General features: G+C 34.7%; 1 protein-coding gene across 1 annotated transcript in view; it reads left to right on the forward strand.

Annotated features, from left to right (window-relative positions):
* TTN (titin) overlaps positions 1-17,346 on the forward strand; it is a 238,144-nt gene that overhangs the window by 94,168 nt on the left and 126,630 nt on the right. The window contains exons 117-145 of the mRNA XM_058809603.1: positions 251-328; positions 545-625; positions 811-894; positions 1,199-1,297; positions 2,437-2,514; positions 3,343-3,417; positions 3,575-3,649; positions 3,903-3,986; positions 4,287-4,349; positions 4,645-4,722; positions 4,957-5,034; positions 5,767-5,850; positions 6,229-6,309; positions 8,353-8,436; positions 8,635-8,979; positions 10,709-10,786; positions 10,994-11,068; positions 11,286-11,369; positions 11,577-11,663; positions 12,194-12,274; positions 12,437-12,526; positions 12,744-12,827; positions 13,737-13,841; positions 14,072-14,155; positions 14,470-14,547; positions 14,762-14,845; positions 15,077-15,160; positions 15,383-15,715; positions 16,344-16,418. Coding sequence (XP_058665586.1) covers positions 251-328; positions 545-625; positions 811-894; positions 1,199-1,297; positions 2,437-2,514; positions 3,343-3,417; positions 3,575-3,649; positions 3,903-3,986; positions 4,287-4,349; positions 4,645-4,722; positions 4,957-5,034; positions 5,767-5,850; positions 6,229-6,309; positions 8,353-8,436; positions 8,635-8,979; positions 10,709-10,786; positions 10,994-11,068; positions 11,286-11,369; positions 11,577-11,663; positions 12,194-12,274; positions 12,437-12,526; positions 12,744-12,827; positions 13,737-13,841; positions 14,072-14,155; positions 14,470-14,547; positions 14,762-14,845; positions 15,077-15,160; positions 15,383-15,715; positions 16,344-16,418 — 2,889 coding nt within the window. The remainder of the gene's footprint in view (positions 1-250; positions 329-544; positions 626-810; positions 895-1,198; positions 1,298-2,436; positions 2,515-3,342; positions 3,418-3,574; positions 3,650-3,902; positions 3,987-4,286; positions 4,350-4,644; positions 4,723-4,956; positions 5,035-5,766; positions 5,851-6,228; positions 6,310-8,352; positions 8,437-8,634; positions 8,980-10,708; positions 10,787-10,993; positions 11,069-11,285; positions 11,370-11,576; positions 11,664-12,193; positions 12,275-12,436; positions 12,527-12,743; positions 12,828-13,736; positions 13,842-14,071; positions 14,156-14,469; positions 14,548-14,761; positions 14,846-15,076; positions 15,161-15,382; positions 15,716-16,343; positions 16,419-17,346) is intronic.

Here is a 17,346-nt window from a genome sequence, read left to right on the forward strand (position 1 = left end):
TCATTCTTCAGTTAAGTAATCAGTCTTAAAGTATTTGATAGTCTTCCAGCAACTGGTTTGATTTTGTTTTGTATCAAACATATGTTGCTCTTGTCATAGATCTTTCTGTGTTAAGTGTATGAATGTGTTATGTGGTGTGTCTTGATATTCTTACAAATGGAAGATGTCTATCTATTAATGAAATCTATAATACTCCAATAAATCTTTGAAATTTAGAATTCAGTTATCTTATACTTTATGGTTTTTTAAGTGCCAGAGGTTCCTAAGAAAGCTCCCCCAGAGAAAAAGGTCGCTGTTCCAAAAAGAGAGGAAGCTCCAACACCTAAAGGTACACTTTAAAAAATAATGTTCTTTTCTTATTATCATAAGCATCTTATTTATGTCAAATTTAGGATTTGATTGCTAAATTAATCTGGTTATACTGGTACTTCATCTACGTTAATGTGTATCTTTTGTGTCAGTTTTGTGTATAGGTGTGCTGTAGATTTATTCTATAAAAACTTGCTAATTTAAGCTGATTATATTATAATTAAGATCTTTGAAGTGCCAGAAATACCTAAAAAACCAGTTCCAGAAGAAAAATTGCCATGTATTCCTAAAGTAGATACTCCCCCTGAAAAATACAGCTCATTTTAATATCATTTATTGTAATCTTTAGAACATAACATTTATCTCATTTTGGTCAACTGTCATGTTTGGTAAGCAAAACATATTCATGTGCAATCTTTCTCAACAACACATTTCTCTTGTGTGAAAACTGCATGTGTCAGTTTTTACTTCAAATGTTCTAAAACAAATACTTTTTTTAAGTGCCTGCAGTTCCTAAGAAACCTGTCCCTAAAGAAAAAGTAACTCCTGCTGTTCCTAAAAAAATTGAGGCTCCTCCAGCTAAAGGTATGCTTTGCAGCAGAATACAAGAATATGCTATTTCTCAGCTTCTGTCTATTAGTTCTGTGCTGTTATTAGTCGTTGATTTGTGCTTCTCCTGTGAGTTCTGCTGCTCTGATTTACACAATGAATCATTACAGTATGTTGTATCTCGTGTGCAATACTTACATAGTATTCTTTCTAAATATTGAATCTCTGTTATATGTTATGTGCTCAGTACCCTTCTTTGGAAACCTAGATTTAGCATTTCAAAAATTTGTTTCACAATGGAATTGGGAAAGCATACATTTAATATCATTATCTTCCAAAGTGCCTGAAGTGCAAAAGAAAGCCACTTTTGAAGAAAGAGTACTTATCACAGAAGAGAGAATATCTGTTGCCATTCCAGAGGAAATCCCATCACCTGAAGGTACACTATAAGCAGACAATAGTGAGAAACTTGCGCTATGTCTGCAAGTCTGTTGTTCTAATATCAAGATCAAAATAACACCAAACATTTTTTGATAGTTATCTTGTATAAGTTTTGTGCTGAACTGCAGGCAGTTCAAAGCCTCCTAAAGTGCTATTTACAATTTCAGTCTTGAATGTCAGGATCCCACCACATTGACATGGAAACTCTACTACTGAATACAATAATCTTCAGATGAGGGCCTCATAAATTTGCAATAGCAAATTTATTTTAGATTTATTTTTAGACTCTACAAATTAGGGCTGTAACCATCCATTTGTCATACTACCAAGCTTTCTGTAGCCCTCAAGATAAAATGCTGCTTCCCTTCTCACCAGCTTTCAGTTAACATTCTCGTCTTCTGGGAAGATTGAGATCAGTGTTTTAAGTTAGTATAATTCCACATAATATCTGCTTCAAGATAACTTCAAGAATGCTGAAATAGCATTTTGTTGGATTTTATGTCCCATTAATAACTACCCAGTCAAGAAAATTTGCACTTTCTTTTTAAAACCATAGATGAATTTTTAGAAGAAAATTTGGAACACGTCTATCTAAAATATGAACAAATGCACATCCATATGGATACATGCAGTGTTAATTTCTGTTTGTCTCCTGCAAATTAATCTTTTCTCCAGAACCAGTTGAGGTTTTCCCTGATACAGTCACCTTTTTAGATGAGTACATGCCAGGATTTCCTTTCAGTTCTTGTCCTATCCATCTCATTTTTTCCTTTCCTCACTTTCATACAGTTGGATCAAGGAGAAACTTCTAATTCTTTGACTATTGTTCCCCCACTTCAGCTGTTGTGATGGGGAAATTTGGGGAGCTGAGGCATTCTAATAAACTGACAGTTGACAAGTGAATGGTATTAGATACAACAACACACAGGAGGGAACCTGGGACATGGACAAACCACATAATTTAGAACAAATCATACATAGGCATACGGTGCACAGCACTTTCTGGATTGTATGCATATCTGTCATTACCATCTGGAATTTCTAAGAATCAGACTTCATCTTTTCTATCCATCAATCCTTCCCTCTCTCCATTTATCCATCCTGCAAAAATATTAAAACTAATAATTTTCCTTAAAGAACCAACGGTTGAAGAATGGTCTGAAGAAGAAAGAGAGGAAGTATCTATTTCCATCCACAGAGAAGAAATTTCTGAAGGTATGACAACAATTCAGGAACACTAGGCAAAAGAAAAAAGGATTCCAAATAGACAGTTTGGATTAATATCTGCTTTATTTATAAGGAAAAAATTACAACTATATAAATATATTTTGTAACTTACAAATTTTAATTTTAATTTCTACAATTTCTATTGCTTGCTTTTGAAAAGTAGCTAATCCTGTTTCAATACAGTGAAAATAATAAGTTATCTTTATGATAGTGAGATCTATCAGGACTTCTTTCTGTTTACAAAAATCCTCTGTTGGAAGTTCCTCTTCCACCAGGTTGCTTGAATAAAGTACATGTTCTTCCGAATGCCATAATGCACTCGGATTCCTCAGATAATTTCACTGTAAAATAACTATATTGTTTCCACTTGTAAGTTTATTGGTGGTCACATAATACTGCAAAGGACAGTAACATTGACTGACTCAGTTTCTATGACTAATGACACCACAAATTTTTCCAGGGATATTTTTAGTCAAGGAATTTTCTCAGTATTTGGGAAAGAAGGTTTCTCAAAATGGACCAATTTCAACATTAGTGACTTAGTGGACAGAGGAATGGAGCATTTTCAAATTCCACACAAATACAAGATGAGAGCCCAGTCTCAGTTCCATTTAAGCTGCTTGGAGTGTTTCCATTGGCCTCAGTGGAAGCAGGATGGCTTGAACGTAGATTTTGTTATCCCAGAAGAGTCTGTTAATAAAGCACACTGTTTATTTTTGTCTTACAAATACTTTGTTGCTTACTAGGGCCATAAAGACAGTAATATATGTGAAATACTTAAACATAAGTATTTTTATATTTTACTCTTTTTAAAAGTGACTGAAGAAGAGTCTTACTACATAGAGGAGACAGTAACTGTTCCAAAAAGAGAGGAAGCCCCACCTAAAAAAGGTATAAGTTCATTTCACTTCAACATATGAGTTTTTTCACCATTCTTAACATTATATTGCCACTACATGTTTATGTCCATTTTTGGCATTTTCGTATGTGTTTGTGCTATAGTGATACTACTCCTCTATGTAAAACTATGTATTGTAATCTTTTAAAGTGCCTGAGAAGCACAGGAGAGTTGTCCCTGAGCCCAAAGTCCCAGCTGCTCCAAAGGAAGCTCCAGGAGTTAAAGGTATAAACCAGCAGTTCCTCAACTGGTTGATGTGTCTTCAAAGGGATTGTGTTTGTCTTACTGTCTTGCTCGTACATGTTGACATAAGTGGTGTCTTCTCACAGTGATGAATGCTGTCTCAAATTCCACCTTGTACTTTGAAAATTCTTGTTTGTGTTAACTCAGTAAAACACATTGTGTAGTAGGCAATTGTAAATATTACACTTTAATATTCTTTCTCATGTTCCTTCTCATCTTGCTAATTTTTCTAAAGTTCCTGAAGTTCATAAGAAGGCAGTTCCTAAAGAGAAAGTGCCTGTTCCTGTGTCTAAAAAAATGGTGGCTCCACCAGCAAAAGGTATAACAGTGTTTGTTTCTGTTGCAAAAAAAGAAAAAAGCTTTTTTGCTACATTCCATTTTTAACATATACGCCTTGGCTGGGGATTGTAGTGTTGATGCAACATAGATCTCTGGTATCAAATTTCTTCAACATTAAACATGTTTTTATGTCTATTTGTCTACAAGGATACCTGTGACCTGTGCTGTCTTGATGAGATTTATATGTTATTTTATGTTATTTATATGTTATTTCATCTTCTATCTTATACCTGTTGATGAAATCAAACAAATTTTCTAAAGTTACACAATCTTTTTTAAGAACCTGAAGAAGCATTGGTGCCCACTTTTGAGGCAGAATTTGAAGAACCTCCAACAACCAAAGGTAAACATTATTACCATGGAGATTTTTTAGTTAGGTCTTGCAGTATTTGTGTTTGGGCAATTTACTTAATACAGTTTTGTTTGTTAGTATCTGTAACCTTTGTAGAAATCTCCCCTTTCTTTTGACTCTACTCATTTGGGTGCTAGGGATGTAAAGGGTGCTCTTCAGCAGCGTCTTATTTCTGTTGCTGTTGAAGTTCACTTAGCACTTTTTTTAAACAATCAGAATAAGTAAAAGTATCGTATTTCTGCATTTCAAATATTGTAATTAAATATCCCTGCACATTATTTTTAAGTGACTGAAGTACACAGGAAAATTATCACAGAAGAAAAAGTTGCAGTTGCTAAAAAAGAAGTGGCTCCACCAAAGAAAGGTATATAAATTTTCAGAGTTACACTAGAGAAGTCTTGTCTCAGAATAGTGGTTTGTATTTATGTCTAGTTATGTAACACAGACTCTAATGTTCAGTGTTTGCTGTCTTTTTTTCTTTTTTTACTTGAAGAAATGTCAAGTGTTTGTGTTTTGTCATCTGCTTATATTTGTATACTTGTATAGTTTGTGATTAATTTAACATCTATTACAATAAACTTTTTTTACAAACTGCTAGCAGTGCCCAAGAAGCCTGTCCCAGAAGACAAAGTACCTGTTCCAATTTCACAGAAAGTGGCAGCTCCACCAGCTAAAGGTATAGAAGTTGTTTTGGAAGTAGAGATGGCTTTTAAATATCGCACATCCATGCGCATCATACTCATAGTCTGCCTAGTTAATAAATCTGTCTCCTGATTTGGTTATAAATGAAAAGGACCTTCATCTTTTCCCCTTCAGTATACTGCTGAATGTAACAGGGAATAGTCATGCACCTTCATTCTTTGCATTTTTTAACTACTATTTAATTCCATTGATCACTCTGGATGCTTAAATGCTTGCAAAGCTGAGTGACAACATTTAATCAGTGAAAAAAAATTGAACACAAATTTTTTTTAAAAATCAATGTTTATAATATTGTCAATATTCAGTGAAGTGTTTCAAACTTACAAATTTGTTCTCTGTTTCTGTGCTTTTCTTGCGTTTGATTTTGTTATGTACCCTGAGTATGTGGTGTTCTGTGTCTTCATTGAGTTTTTGAAGAGTTTAGAGACAAAGTCTTTACCTCTTACTTTCATCTTCATTCCATCTTACTTCACAATTTGTGAATATTCTGCTCAATTATTTTGTCTATATATCTATTACTCTAATATTAAATGTATTATTTTACTATATTATCTGTATGTCTCATGTGATTGTTGTGTTTATTATATTTTCTTTTAAACAGTGTGCTATTTGTTCCTCATTGTTTGTTATAATTCTTTCATATAAGTTTCAGAATGTGTGTGATTTCTTTTAGAAGATAGTTTTCTTACAATTACTATCTTTAAAGTGCCAGAAGCACAGAGGAAAACTGCCAGAGAAGAAAGAGTATCCATTGCTGTTCAAAAGAGAAAAGTGTCTCCACCACCAGAAGGTAGTCCTGCCCATGGGTTAATCTATGAACAGATTGTGCTGATGTAAGACTACCAGAGCTTCAGGCCTATTGGTCTGGCATGTCTCCTGAGGTTCAAATTTAGAATTATAGAATCATTTAAGTTGGACAAGGCTTTAAGTTCATTGAGTCCAACCATTAACCTTACACTACCAAGTCCATCACTATGATCCACTGTAGTCCCAGAGGATTTTTTACAAAGCCTTTGAGAAATACTAGACACATTTTTCCCAATTACTCTGGGTGTGGGTGGTGTCAGGAAATAATAGTTATTTTTCTAAGAAACTCCAAATGGGATATTTATTATTGTACATTATATTACCCCAGGAAAAAAATTAATGTTAGACTCTATCTTTGAAGTACCAACAGAAGAAGAACATTGGGCTATGTCAGAGGAAGTATCCGTTTCTCTCCACACAGAACAGGAGATTTCATACACAGGTATGAAGACTAAAAAAATTCTGTATCCAAAGTTACATCTCATCAGCTAGTAAAAGAAACAGAGAGAATAAAACTAAATTTCATATCCTTTGCCACTGCCAGTTTATCACAAAAGTGAAGCTTGTAGAATAAGGCAGGACATATTTCATTATCGCAATAAAATACTATTTCTCATTTAATTCTTTCCCTTGGCTTGCTGCTGTTCGCATTGTGGAAGCCAAATAATTTCATTAGGCCCTCCTTTTTAAATCTTGCCACCTGTCTGACCTTTGAGGGGAAGCAAGAGACAGTCTTTGCTTTCATTTAAATTAACACGCTTTATTAATCTGAAAAGACAGACCTTTCCTATTCTGTAAAAGCAACTCCTCACCTAAATCTGAAGGTTAAAGAAAAAATCCTTAGTTCTACTATTGCCTGCATGGCTAAGACACAACACAATCCAATGTAATGGATCTGCTTGCTCAACAGTCCATAGCCTGTAAGGAAAATTTATTGTTCTTTTACTTTTGCATTGATTTGTGAAAAATGACCCACAAGATGCCTCACACTCACTACTTTTAGATCTGATACCATTGATAAATGGCATTTTCATATTCATATCACGAAAGATTAATACAGACAAATCAGCATGAAGTTAAATTATCTATTTAGTCTCCAAAGTTGGGGGGACAAGCATCCTATGAGTACCAAGAGTGTGATGAAGGATGACCTTTGGCTCTCAGTAAGGCAGGTTTAATATGCCATCTGGTCTGGAAGGAAAAGGGTCAAAGCAGAAAGACATTGCAGGCAACAGTTCTCCAATAGGGTACCAAACATTGGTGTTTTAGCTGGAAAAAAAAGAATCCAAAGGAATCTGAGCTTTCTGAAAAGGGCACTCATGCATAATGCAGTTTTTGATTTCAAATCCACCAAAGTATCGGTTTCAAGCAGTTTCAGTTTAAGATTTCAAGTATAGATGTACCTGGCATTTATAATTAAATATCGAGGAAGGCTGTGCCAGAAAATACTTAGAGAGCTAATGAGTCTTCACACTGCCCCAAAAATAAAACCAAGCATCAAGACTTGTGGCAGCCACTCATCTATGCTCACTGGAGCTTGTCATGAATAAAGCTTGTAGAAATTCTCAAATCTGTCAGCAACAGAATGGATTCCATCTCTGAAGGTCAGAAAAAAAATCTCAAATCTGTTAAGAAAATGCCACAGTTATTGTCCGAATTGGCAAGTCTGCCAGATCTTAAAATGACAAGGTAATTTTCTGTGCAGTTTCCAATTATATTGGTCAAAAATTTTCCAAGACACCTGCCTCAGAAGACAAGACCCACACACTTCTGTAAAAGAGAATATGCTGCTTAAACACAGCATTCTTTCCCGAATAAGTCTTAAAAACTGAACATATCCACATCTTAATCTTTTGGAGATGCTCCTGCTTTTACAAGGAATGGCTCCTTGCCATGTCAGAAGAAACAAGTCACTTCATAAAGTAATTGACAGGAGAGGAAAAACACCTTCCTCACTGAGCACGTCATTCTTTTGCTTTTAATTAGACCAGAGCCCTTATCTATTGTTAGTCACTCTCAAAGTTTCTCTCCATGTGTTCCTTCATCTTCATCTAGAGTTTCCAACACAAATCTTTTGTTGTCAGTGAATGAGGAGTCTTGATCTCTTCCTGAGGTAGTGCAAAGTGTCACTGCTCTGGCAAGGAGCTGCTACAGAGAACAATGAGATTTATTGATTTTATAATTCAATGGCTTTGGATTTTGAGTTCTGCCCATCAGCAAACTTAATTTCACTGTTGGCAGCAGTGGATGAAGCAGGAATCATATCAACTGGTTATATTGGTACCTTGAAAAGTTTGTTGTTTCTTAATTGAAAAGAAGCCTAATTACTTCCCTAGCTACATGTCCAGTGGCAATAAGCACACTTGTCTTTTACATGTCAGCCGTGTGTTTGTAAGATATCTTTTTCTGTTTCTTGCCAATACTTTTGCTTTTAAACAATTTGCATATAAAAATTCTTAAATGTAATTGTACTGTATCTTTTAAGTGCCTGATGTACCAGAGAGGGCTATCATTGAAGAAAGAGTACCAATTTATCCTCCTAAAAAAATGGCAAGACCACCAGCCAAAGGTATACTGGACAGAGTATTCAAATATGGTGTAAATGTTTTTTGTGTCTTGTATGTTCCATGTGCAGTCAGTACTGATTTGTTTTCTACGGAATGTTCTTCCTTTGGTTAATTCTTAGTTGACAATGCCTTGTGATCCTTATTATTAGTAAGATCTGTGTGCTAAATTTTAAGGTTCTTTTAATTGGTATCTTTTTAAGTGCCCGAAGTACGCAAGACAGTTGTCCGAAAAGAAAAAGCGTACGTTGAAGTTCCTCAGTATGAGGAGGAGGAGGAGGTTCCAAGGTACGAGGAGGAAGACACCACCAGATATGAGAGGGAGGTAATCCAATACAAGGAGGAGGTTCGCCATTACGAAGAAGTTAGTCAGTATGAGGAGGAAGTTCCTCAGTATGAAGAGGAAGAAGTTCCTCAGTATGAAGAGGAAGAAGAAGTCACCCATTATGAAGAAGAGGCTGCTTATTATGGAGAGGAAGTTGCTGAATATGAGGAGGAAGAGCCACAGGTTCCTCAGTATGAAGAGAAGGCTCCCCTACCAGCCAGAGGTATACTTTAACTTTAGGGATTGTGTGAGGAAAAGTAGTATCTTTTCATTTTATGAAAGTACCAGATATGTTTTAAAATGTTGCAGTGTGCTTTACAGTGTGCATTTTTTAACATGTTTATTGATTATTATATAGCACAGAAAATATGTGATGGCTCTATATCTACTCTTTACTACTAACTCCACAAATTAAAATTTTCCATGTCGTACATGTTCATTTCTCTATCATATGAACTCTGTATAACCCATTATGAAAGTTTAACCAAGCTGAATTTCATCCTCATCTGGGGTTCATTTTTTCTATCAGACTGTGCTTGAAATACTTAAAAATGCTTATGTAAAGTCTGCAATCAGAGACAAAAAATATATTTATCTAGAAAATCGCTAGGGTACTTGAAAATAAGTGATTTAGGAACACAAGACAAACTGATTTTTTTTTTTCAGAAATCTTAGAAAGCCCTATGGTTGATGTTTATTTCCATCTTGAAGAGACTAATATATTTTCATGAAAAAGAAAAATATCTGCATTTAAATAATCTTCATTTCAGATATTTCCCATAGGACTAATTTTTATGGTATGAGTATAAATTTTCTACATTGTTAGTACAGGATGAGCATAGTATTCCCTACTTAGGAGAACTAGGTCATACCAAGATCTTGGTAATAAAGCCTTTCTGCATCATAATATAAAGATATGGGTAGTGTATATCTGATTTTCTAAAATTACATAATCATCTAAGATTATAATTTCCCGTCCTGATCCAAATCATTCCATAGTGTCTTTTTCCATCAAAGAATTTCAGAATTTCCTTTGACTAATTAATAAATGTCAAAATTATATCTAACATTGTTTGCAGTAGAAATTTTGTCATAAACATGAGAAAAGATGAGGCTGTACACTGCAAAAGCCAGGTTTATCCTGAACAGGGAGATTAGTGCTGGCTGAAATTTCCATTTAATTTCTCACAGTAGCTAAGTTTAATTCATATGTACTCCAAACTTCTTTCATTATGCTCAGAGACAGCGGAATTATTCTCCTGTCATTGTAAAATTTATATGGACATTTCTGGGGTTTGGAGTACAAACAAAAGTTTAGATACGTTTTAGTTGAAGTCTTTGCCTCACTGCAGTTAAAGGAAAAGTCTGATTTCAGAAGAGTAAAAGGATTTTTTTAAAAAGCATTTCATTTACCCAACAAATTGTGGTATAAACTGCTGGGTACTTATAATGGACAGTTCTGTGCTTGAAGTCAGTCAGTTGATAAACTAGATGTGCTTGGAATTTTTGCATTTAGAAAGCTCTTGGAAATTTTTCAGGAAGAAAATGCAGTCAACAATTTATATTTAAAATATATAAAAGAATATTATCAGATGCAACCTATTACATGCCTGACAAGCATTGGAAATAATTTTTAATAGCTGATTCAAAAAACTGACTGAATCTCTCTGACTTAATCTTCTTGATCATCTTCTTTCAAAAAAGCCCTTGAAGTTGAAAACATTTTTATTGATGGTCTCCATGGCTAAGCAGGGAGAATAGACATAATAGCAGATAATATGATGAGTTTGTTATTTTGTTTTGTCTTAGTGATAAAATCTTTTTAAATCATAGCTGGTTTTTTGAGTATGTGATGTTTGTTTGCATGGGTATATATTTGTGATGTTTGTTTGCACTTTATGCTCCTGTTGTTACGGAAGTAAATACCTAAAACATTAATGGTATCTTTCAAGTGCCTGAGGTTCCCAAGAAGCCTGCTCCAGAGGAAAAAATACCTATTCTGAAGAAAAAAGAACCTCCTCCAGCAAAAGGTATATATCATCTCTTTATGTTAAAAGGCATCCTCTGAATATTTAATTCACATTATTTTTCAGATGCCTTAATTGCTTATTATTTTTTTCTGTTCTTTTTGGAGAGGGGTCTTCATATGAAATTTTTGTGTTGTTGTCTTTTTTGTTTCATTTGTATTTTGAGTAGCTTATGGTTTATTTTTTTTAACCAAACTCATGTTTTTGAAGTGCCCGAGGTGCCAAAGAAACCTGTACCTGAAAAGAAAGTCCAAGTGCCGAAGAAGGAAGCTCCTCCAGCTAAAGGTACATGCACTTGTCATTATCTGTGATCAGAAAGATCTTCTAGCATTCCTTTATCTTCTCACTTGTGTTAAAAACCAGGATAGAAAAAGAATTGTTACTCTTAAGACCTGTGGTTCTTTTTGTTTGTTTGTTTCTAATTGTTTTAGTGTGACTGGTTTGTATGTCATGTTGTTTTGATTTTCATGCCAAGCTCAATATTTAATAATATCTTACTAAGTTCCAGAAGTGCCAAAGAAACCTGTGCCAGAAGAGAAGGTTCCTGTTCCAATACCAAAAAAGAAGGAAGTTCCACCAGCCAAAGGTATTGGACTTGATATAGCTCTTGACTGAATGTTTTATTAAAAAAAATAAATTTAAAAGTCACTCTTTTTTCATACATGATGTAGAGGGAAGAGTTTTTCATTCTTCACAGTTCTTATTTGTCACCCAACTTTATTGATTCATATCAATGTTCTTTACCTTATGGCTCAACAATGAAATTCTTAAGCTACAATAATATTTTTTCAAGTGCCTGAAGTACCAAAGAAACTTGTGCCAGAGGAGAAGGTACATGTCCCAGTGCCTAAAAAAGTGGAAGAACCTCCACCAGCCAAAGGTATGCCATGTCCTAGTTCAACTCTGTGATTCTACTTTTGTTTCTTCATCTTTATAAGATTCTTACTGGCAGTAACAATCCCATTCTTCAGCCTAATGTGTTTGAACCCCTCCCTGAGCCGTTTGACACTGTTGCGTGTCTGTCTGTCAGTCATGGGGTCTATTCTTACTCTTCACTTTGAAAATGTCTTTGTGTTTTGTATGGTCTCTGTTTTTTGGATCTTATATATATCTAAATCTTTTAAAGAAGTTGCTGCCTCAAAAACAGATGGTCCAAAAGAGAAAAAATTTACCTAAACAGCCAGACTTTCCCCTTAGCCTTACCATACCAGTTTCTAGTCCTGTAGTCCCTGTATATTTGTAAGTTTACATCCGTGCATAAATCTGTGGATAAAATCAATGTTAACTTTCATCACATGACTAGATTTTACCCTATTTGTGTAGTTATCTTAATATCAGATATACAGTTATGTTTTTACTAGGTTTATATTACATTGAAAATTAATTCCCTAAATAAAAATGTCTTTAAAGTGCCTGAAGTGCCCAAGAAGGTTCCAGAAAAGGCAGTACCTGTCCCTGTACATAAAAAGCCAGAACCTCCACCAGCCAAAGGTATTGCTTCCTATAGCTGGACATGTGGGTAATGCTTGTTCTTGGTTTGTGTATTTGTTAGAATTTAACTGCAGTGTTGTAGCAGTGTGTGACAAATGTACTTGCTTTAGCTTCTGTGTAAGTTGTGTCTAAGTTTTCTACAATTAAAAACTATCTTTAAAGTGCCAGAAGTACCAAGACGTCCCAGTGAAGAGGTACCTATTTTTGTTCCTGAAGAAGAAGAGGAAAAGGTTCCAGAGATGCCAGCAAGAGGTACAGCATTGATTCTTGAAGATTATCAGAGCTTTGTTCAATTCATTAATGGATCTTCATCTCCAGTGATTGTTTTAAGCTTGGTATAAGCCTCAATTAACCTTTTGAGAGGAGTTTTCTTCTTCTTTCTGGTCTTTGTGACTTTGTTGTGTAGATTTAGTAGTTTTGATGCTCTAAAATCAATTACCAATTTCTTATCAAAATAATATCTTTGAAGTGCCAGAGATGAGCAAGAGAGCTGTCCCAGAAGAAAAAGTACCTGTTGCAGTTCCTAAAGTAAAGAAAATTCCACCAGCTAAAGGTATATCACATTGTGATGTATGCAGATAACTCCTCTCCCTCTTTTTTTCATATTTCAGTGGAACCTAATTTTAACATTCAATTTATACTCATGTGAATTCAGGTCCTGCTGTTTCCCTGCAGTGAGCAGTGCTAGGGCTCAGACAGGGCTTGTCTATTCTGTCATTGACTGCAGCCAGCTGAGAATCAGGCCTTGAATGATCTGCTTTTTTCCACTTTCAATGGTTACTGTGAATGAAATAATTCCTTCTGATATTATCATCCAGAAATAATTTCTAAAGTAATTTAAACTTTCTTTGAACAAAACAGCTGAAATTAAATTTTATGGCCCTTTACCTGGAAATTCTTTAATTTAGGGAGATCACTCTTACATGTATCTTGAGAATAAGCTAGATTCTCAAGGGTTTTAGCTAAAATTATACAAAGATAACATCAATATATAATTGATCATACTAATAACCAGATCCTATACCCTAAATGTGAAATTCGAAGTGGAGGTAAACTATTGCAAAGGCCACTGTTGCATGACAAGCAGATTCTACCTCAGCAGCCGAGTAATTTAGAAAAAAACAAGAAAAGAAAAGAAAAGCAGACACTGTAAGGTTTTTATGTAAAAAACCTTAATGCTAATAATGTTTTTTAACTGTGGTTTGTAGCATATCTTGCTAATATTTTCTGTTTGCAATGACACTGTGGAATTAAGAATTGGGCAAAAGTGCTAGTCCTCATATAAGACTTGCAACATAATTACACATCACTGGTTTCAGGGAGTAAAAAACACCCAGTAGTTTCCCCTATTTTTTATTTCTATTTCTATTGTTACTTTAAAGTTGGTGTCTTTGTGTTTTATGTTATGGAGTTTTCTTTGTGATATCATGAAAGTAAAGTTCTTAAAACAATATCTTCAAAGTGCCTGAAGTTGCAAAGAAAGTTGTGTCTGAAGAAAAGGTTCCCATTTTTGTTCCTGAGGAAGAAGAAGAGGAATCTATTCCAGAGGAAATTGTACCAGAAAAAGGTACATGATCTTTTCTTGCAAGTCACTCGTGGCATCTTTTGTGTTCAATAAAATTCACCTCTATTTCTTGTTCTAAGTTTTATGTAACTCTTACATATGTTTTGAGTTTGTGGTCTTGTTCTATGTTTTTATCTTGTTTCCATGTTCATGTTTTATCTTGTTTCCATGTTTACATTTTTACTGTTCCAAAAGCAATTTTAACATGTGTTCGTAAATTGATATCTTTAAAGAACCAGAGATTCCTAAGAAACCTGTCCCAAAGGAAAAAACACCTGTACCCCCACCTGAGAAACTGGAGCATCCTCCAGCAAAAGGTGCATAAGTTAACAATATGTTGTTATTCAGTGTTTCTGTTTAGTTAGTTTGTTTGTTATTTATGTTAGCTTTGTGTCCCTGCTGCATTTCTGTATTGATATCTCAGAGTGCCTGTCAAATTTCTAGCACAAAACAAACTCTAAAACTATTTGAGTTGCTCAAGAAGTCAAGCCCGTGGGTGTGAAGTGTCTTGTTTCTGTTTCATCTTTTAAAAATATATTCTGCAGATCAGTTCTTCTTGTGTCTCTTTGTTTTCTGTTCTCTTTCTCATACTACTGGTGGATGACATTCTTAAAATAAAATGTCTTTAAAGTGCCTGAGATGCCTAAGAAACCCATTCCTGAAGTGAAAGAACCTGTTCCTAAAAAGGTGCCAGCTCCATCAGCCAAAGGTACTGCAGACTGTAAATGCCGTTATGGTTAACTGATAATATTCTTGATCCAAGCTGAGTTTAGCAAGGGACACTTAACTATTTCTGTCCTGTATTGTATTTGTCACTATAGTATTTGTTTGTACATTTCTGCTCTGTTGTTCATAAACTTCTGGCTTTCTGTCCATTTAAAAATTGTGCAAAAGTACACTGAAGTTAGGTTTTATCTTTAAAGTACCCAAGGTGCCTAAGAAGGTTGCTCCTGAAGAGAAGGTGCTGGTTGCTCCTGCTGAAAAAGTGGAGGTTCCAGCTGCAAAAGGTATACGTCCTCCTTATAATTAATATTTATGCTAGGAATACCCTTGACCACCTTCTTTCTAACTTTTGTCTCTGTTGTACAAGATCTTTGTTTGAATTTATGTTTAAACTCTTAATTTTCAATGTTTGTGTTGTTGAACCATAAAGCTCTGTTTCTTGTGCTTTTTTACTTACATTGCTCTAAGGTGATTTGTTGTTTTTAAATTCCTAAACAAAATCTGTATCTTTTAAGTCACGGAGGTGCGTAAAAGAGCTGTGGCAGAGGAGAAAGTGCAAGCTGTTGTGCCCAAACCCAAAGAACCGACACCAACCAAAGGTACAGGTATATTTCCTCTTATTTTTCCCAAAGATTTTTTTCCTATTCATTCTAAAATCTTTTATCATATATATTTTTTTCAGAGGCATAGTTTTATAATTTAATGTAACTTGTGCTTGAGGTTGTCATGCATATTCTCTGTTCTATGTCAATTATCTTGTCTCGCTGTAAAAAAAAAATTAAAATACTTGTCAGGCAGTAACAATAATACTGTTTCTAAAGTGCCTGAAGTATCCAAGAAACTTGTAAGGAAAGAAAAAGTCCCTGCTCCTGCACCTGTGGTGGAGAAGTATGAGTATGCCTATGAAGAATATGAGAAGTATGAGACATATGAAAGCTTTGAAGAGTTTGAGAAGATTCAGGAAGCTGAAGAACTTGAGGCGTACGAGGAACCTGAAGAACCTGAGGGGTATAAGGAAATTCTGGAACACGAATATGAAGTGGAGGCTGAGGAGAAAGATGTCTATGAGCAGTATGAGTATAAGGAGAAGGAAGAGATCTATGAGAAGTATGAGGAGGTATATGAGGAGACTTATGAGACCAAACCAGCTATAGGTAAATCAAGTCATGACTTCTTTGTTCTTATAGTGTGGTGAGTGTTCAGTTGCTGCTTAAGCCTCCTATGGGTGTTTATTTATATTTTGCCTTGTTCGTAGTCCTATGTGTGTCAGTTGCTGGTGATGATAAATCCATTCAAAGTTTGTCTCTATCCTAGTGCTTCCTTAGCAATTCCCCTCCCTGTAAAATGAGAGGGTTCCCTATCTGACTGCCCAAGAGTGAACTAGCAGATATATATAACACAAGCAAAGAAAATGTTAATCTTATTATGTAATTCAGCTTCAACCTGAATTACTTTTTATGCATTAATATTTAATTCTTTTGTCCAGTTCAGGTCCTTTGAGTTATAAAGATATTAGGACTCATGTAGAAACTTCTTTCCCATAATTTAAATTTATGATCATGGGATGCCTCACACCAAACAGAAACTGCATTTACATTATACCAAACAGATGTATATTGCTATTTCTGATTTTATTACTCAAGAATTCTGAGATGACTGCTCCCTTTTTACTGCATGACTTATGAGGTGGCTCCTCTACAAATGAGTGATTGCTGTGCTTGCTGTCTTTATGTCTGTTTCTTTATAAATAACTTATAATCCATAATGACATATTTTTTAAAGTGCCTGAGTTGCCCAAAAGACCTCTGCCAGAAGAAAAAGTACCTGCTCTTAAAAGAGAAGCTCCACCAGCTAAAGGTACATCATCCATCAGATAAATTTGAAAACACAGCCTTCTCCACTAGTCTCTGAATCCCCAAATCCAGTATTTTGCCTATTTTGATTTGACTTCTGGACTCTTAGCTTTCTTTCACTGTACTGTTAAACATAGATTACTAAAAAAAAATTATTTATTTAAAAAACAAAAATCAAACAAATTACTTCCTTGAGACAAAGGGAATTAAATTAGTACCTTAATTTAATTTTTGCCATCACAACTTAAGTGATATTTTAAAGCTAATGGTTAAAACTCTAGTTTCCTGCAGAATCCTAAAAACCTAGAACTCTTTTTAACCTAATGTGCTGGAGTGTGTGCTATCTTAATAGGTATTGTCTGTATCAGGCTTTATGAAACATAAATATCATGACTAGCAATTGTCAGTAAGTGGTAGAGAAGTTACTACACTAGTCCAGAGTTCTGTAATTTTCCGTTCATAGCACTAGATTTGCCAGGAATTTGTTTTATGCTAACTTTTATAGTTATTTCTCATATGAATTGTCAGAATGAAATCAGTGGGAAAAGGTGGATCAGTTTGCTTGTTTGTTTTTACAGAAAAGCTTGGAGTTATTTGATAGGAAATTGCAACCTTACCCTATTCCCAGCTGCCATTAATTACAGCTGATAGCACATGAAACCTAATTGTTAAGGCTTATCCCTATTCAAAATTTATCCAACAACAGCAGTGATTTTCTTTCACTTAATACTGAAACTGGCTGCATTGATCCAAGCAAAACAGTCCAGATAGGTGGCTTCTTTTCTACAACATGTATTTATGTATTTAAGAAACATTTTTGTGTTTTGCTAAGTTTTCTGGCTGTTTGCATTGTTTGCTTTTTGTTTAACTTCTATCTTTACATTATACTCATACTGCAAACGTTCTTATAAAAACTACCAATGTCTTTAAAG

The sequence above is a fragment of the Ammospiza caudacuta genome, chromosome 8 (assembly GCF_027887145.1).
Source record: "Ammospiza caudacuta isolate bAmmCau1 chromosome 8, bAmmCau1.pri, whole genome shotgun sequence".
NCBI lineage: Eukaryota > Metazoa > Chordata > Aves > Passeriformes > Passerellidae > Ammospiza > Ammospiza caudacuta.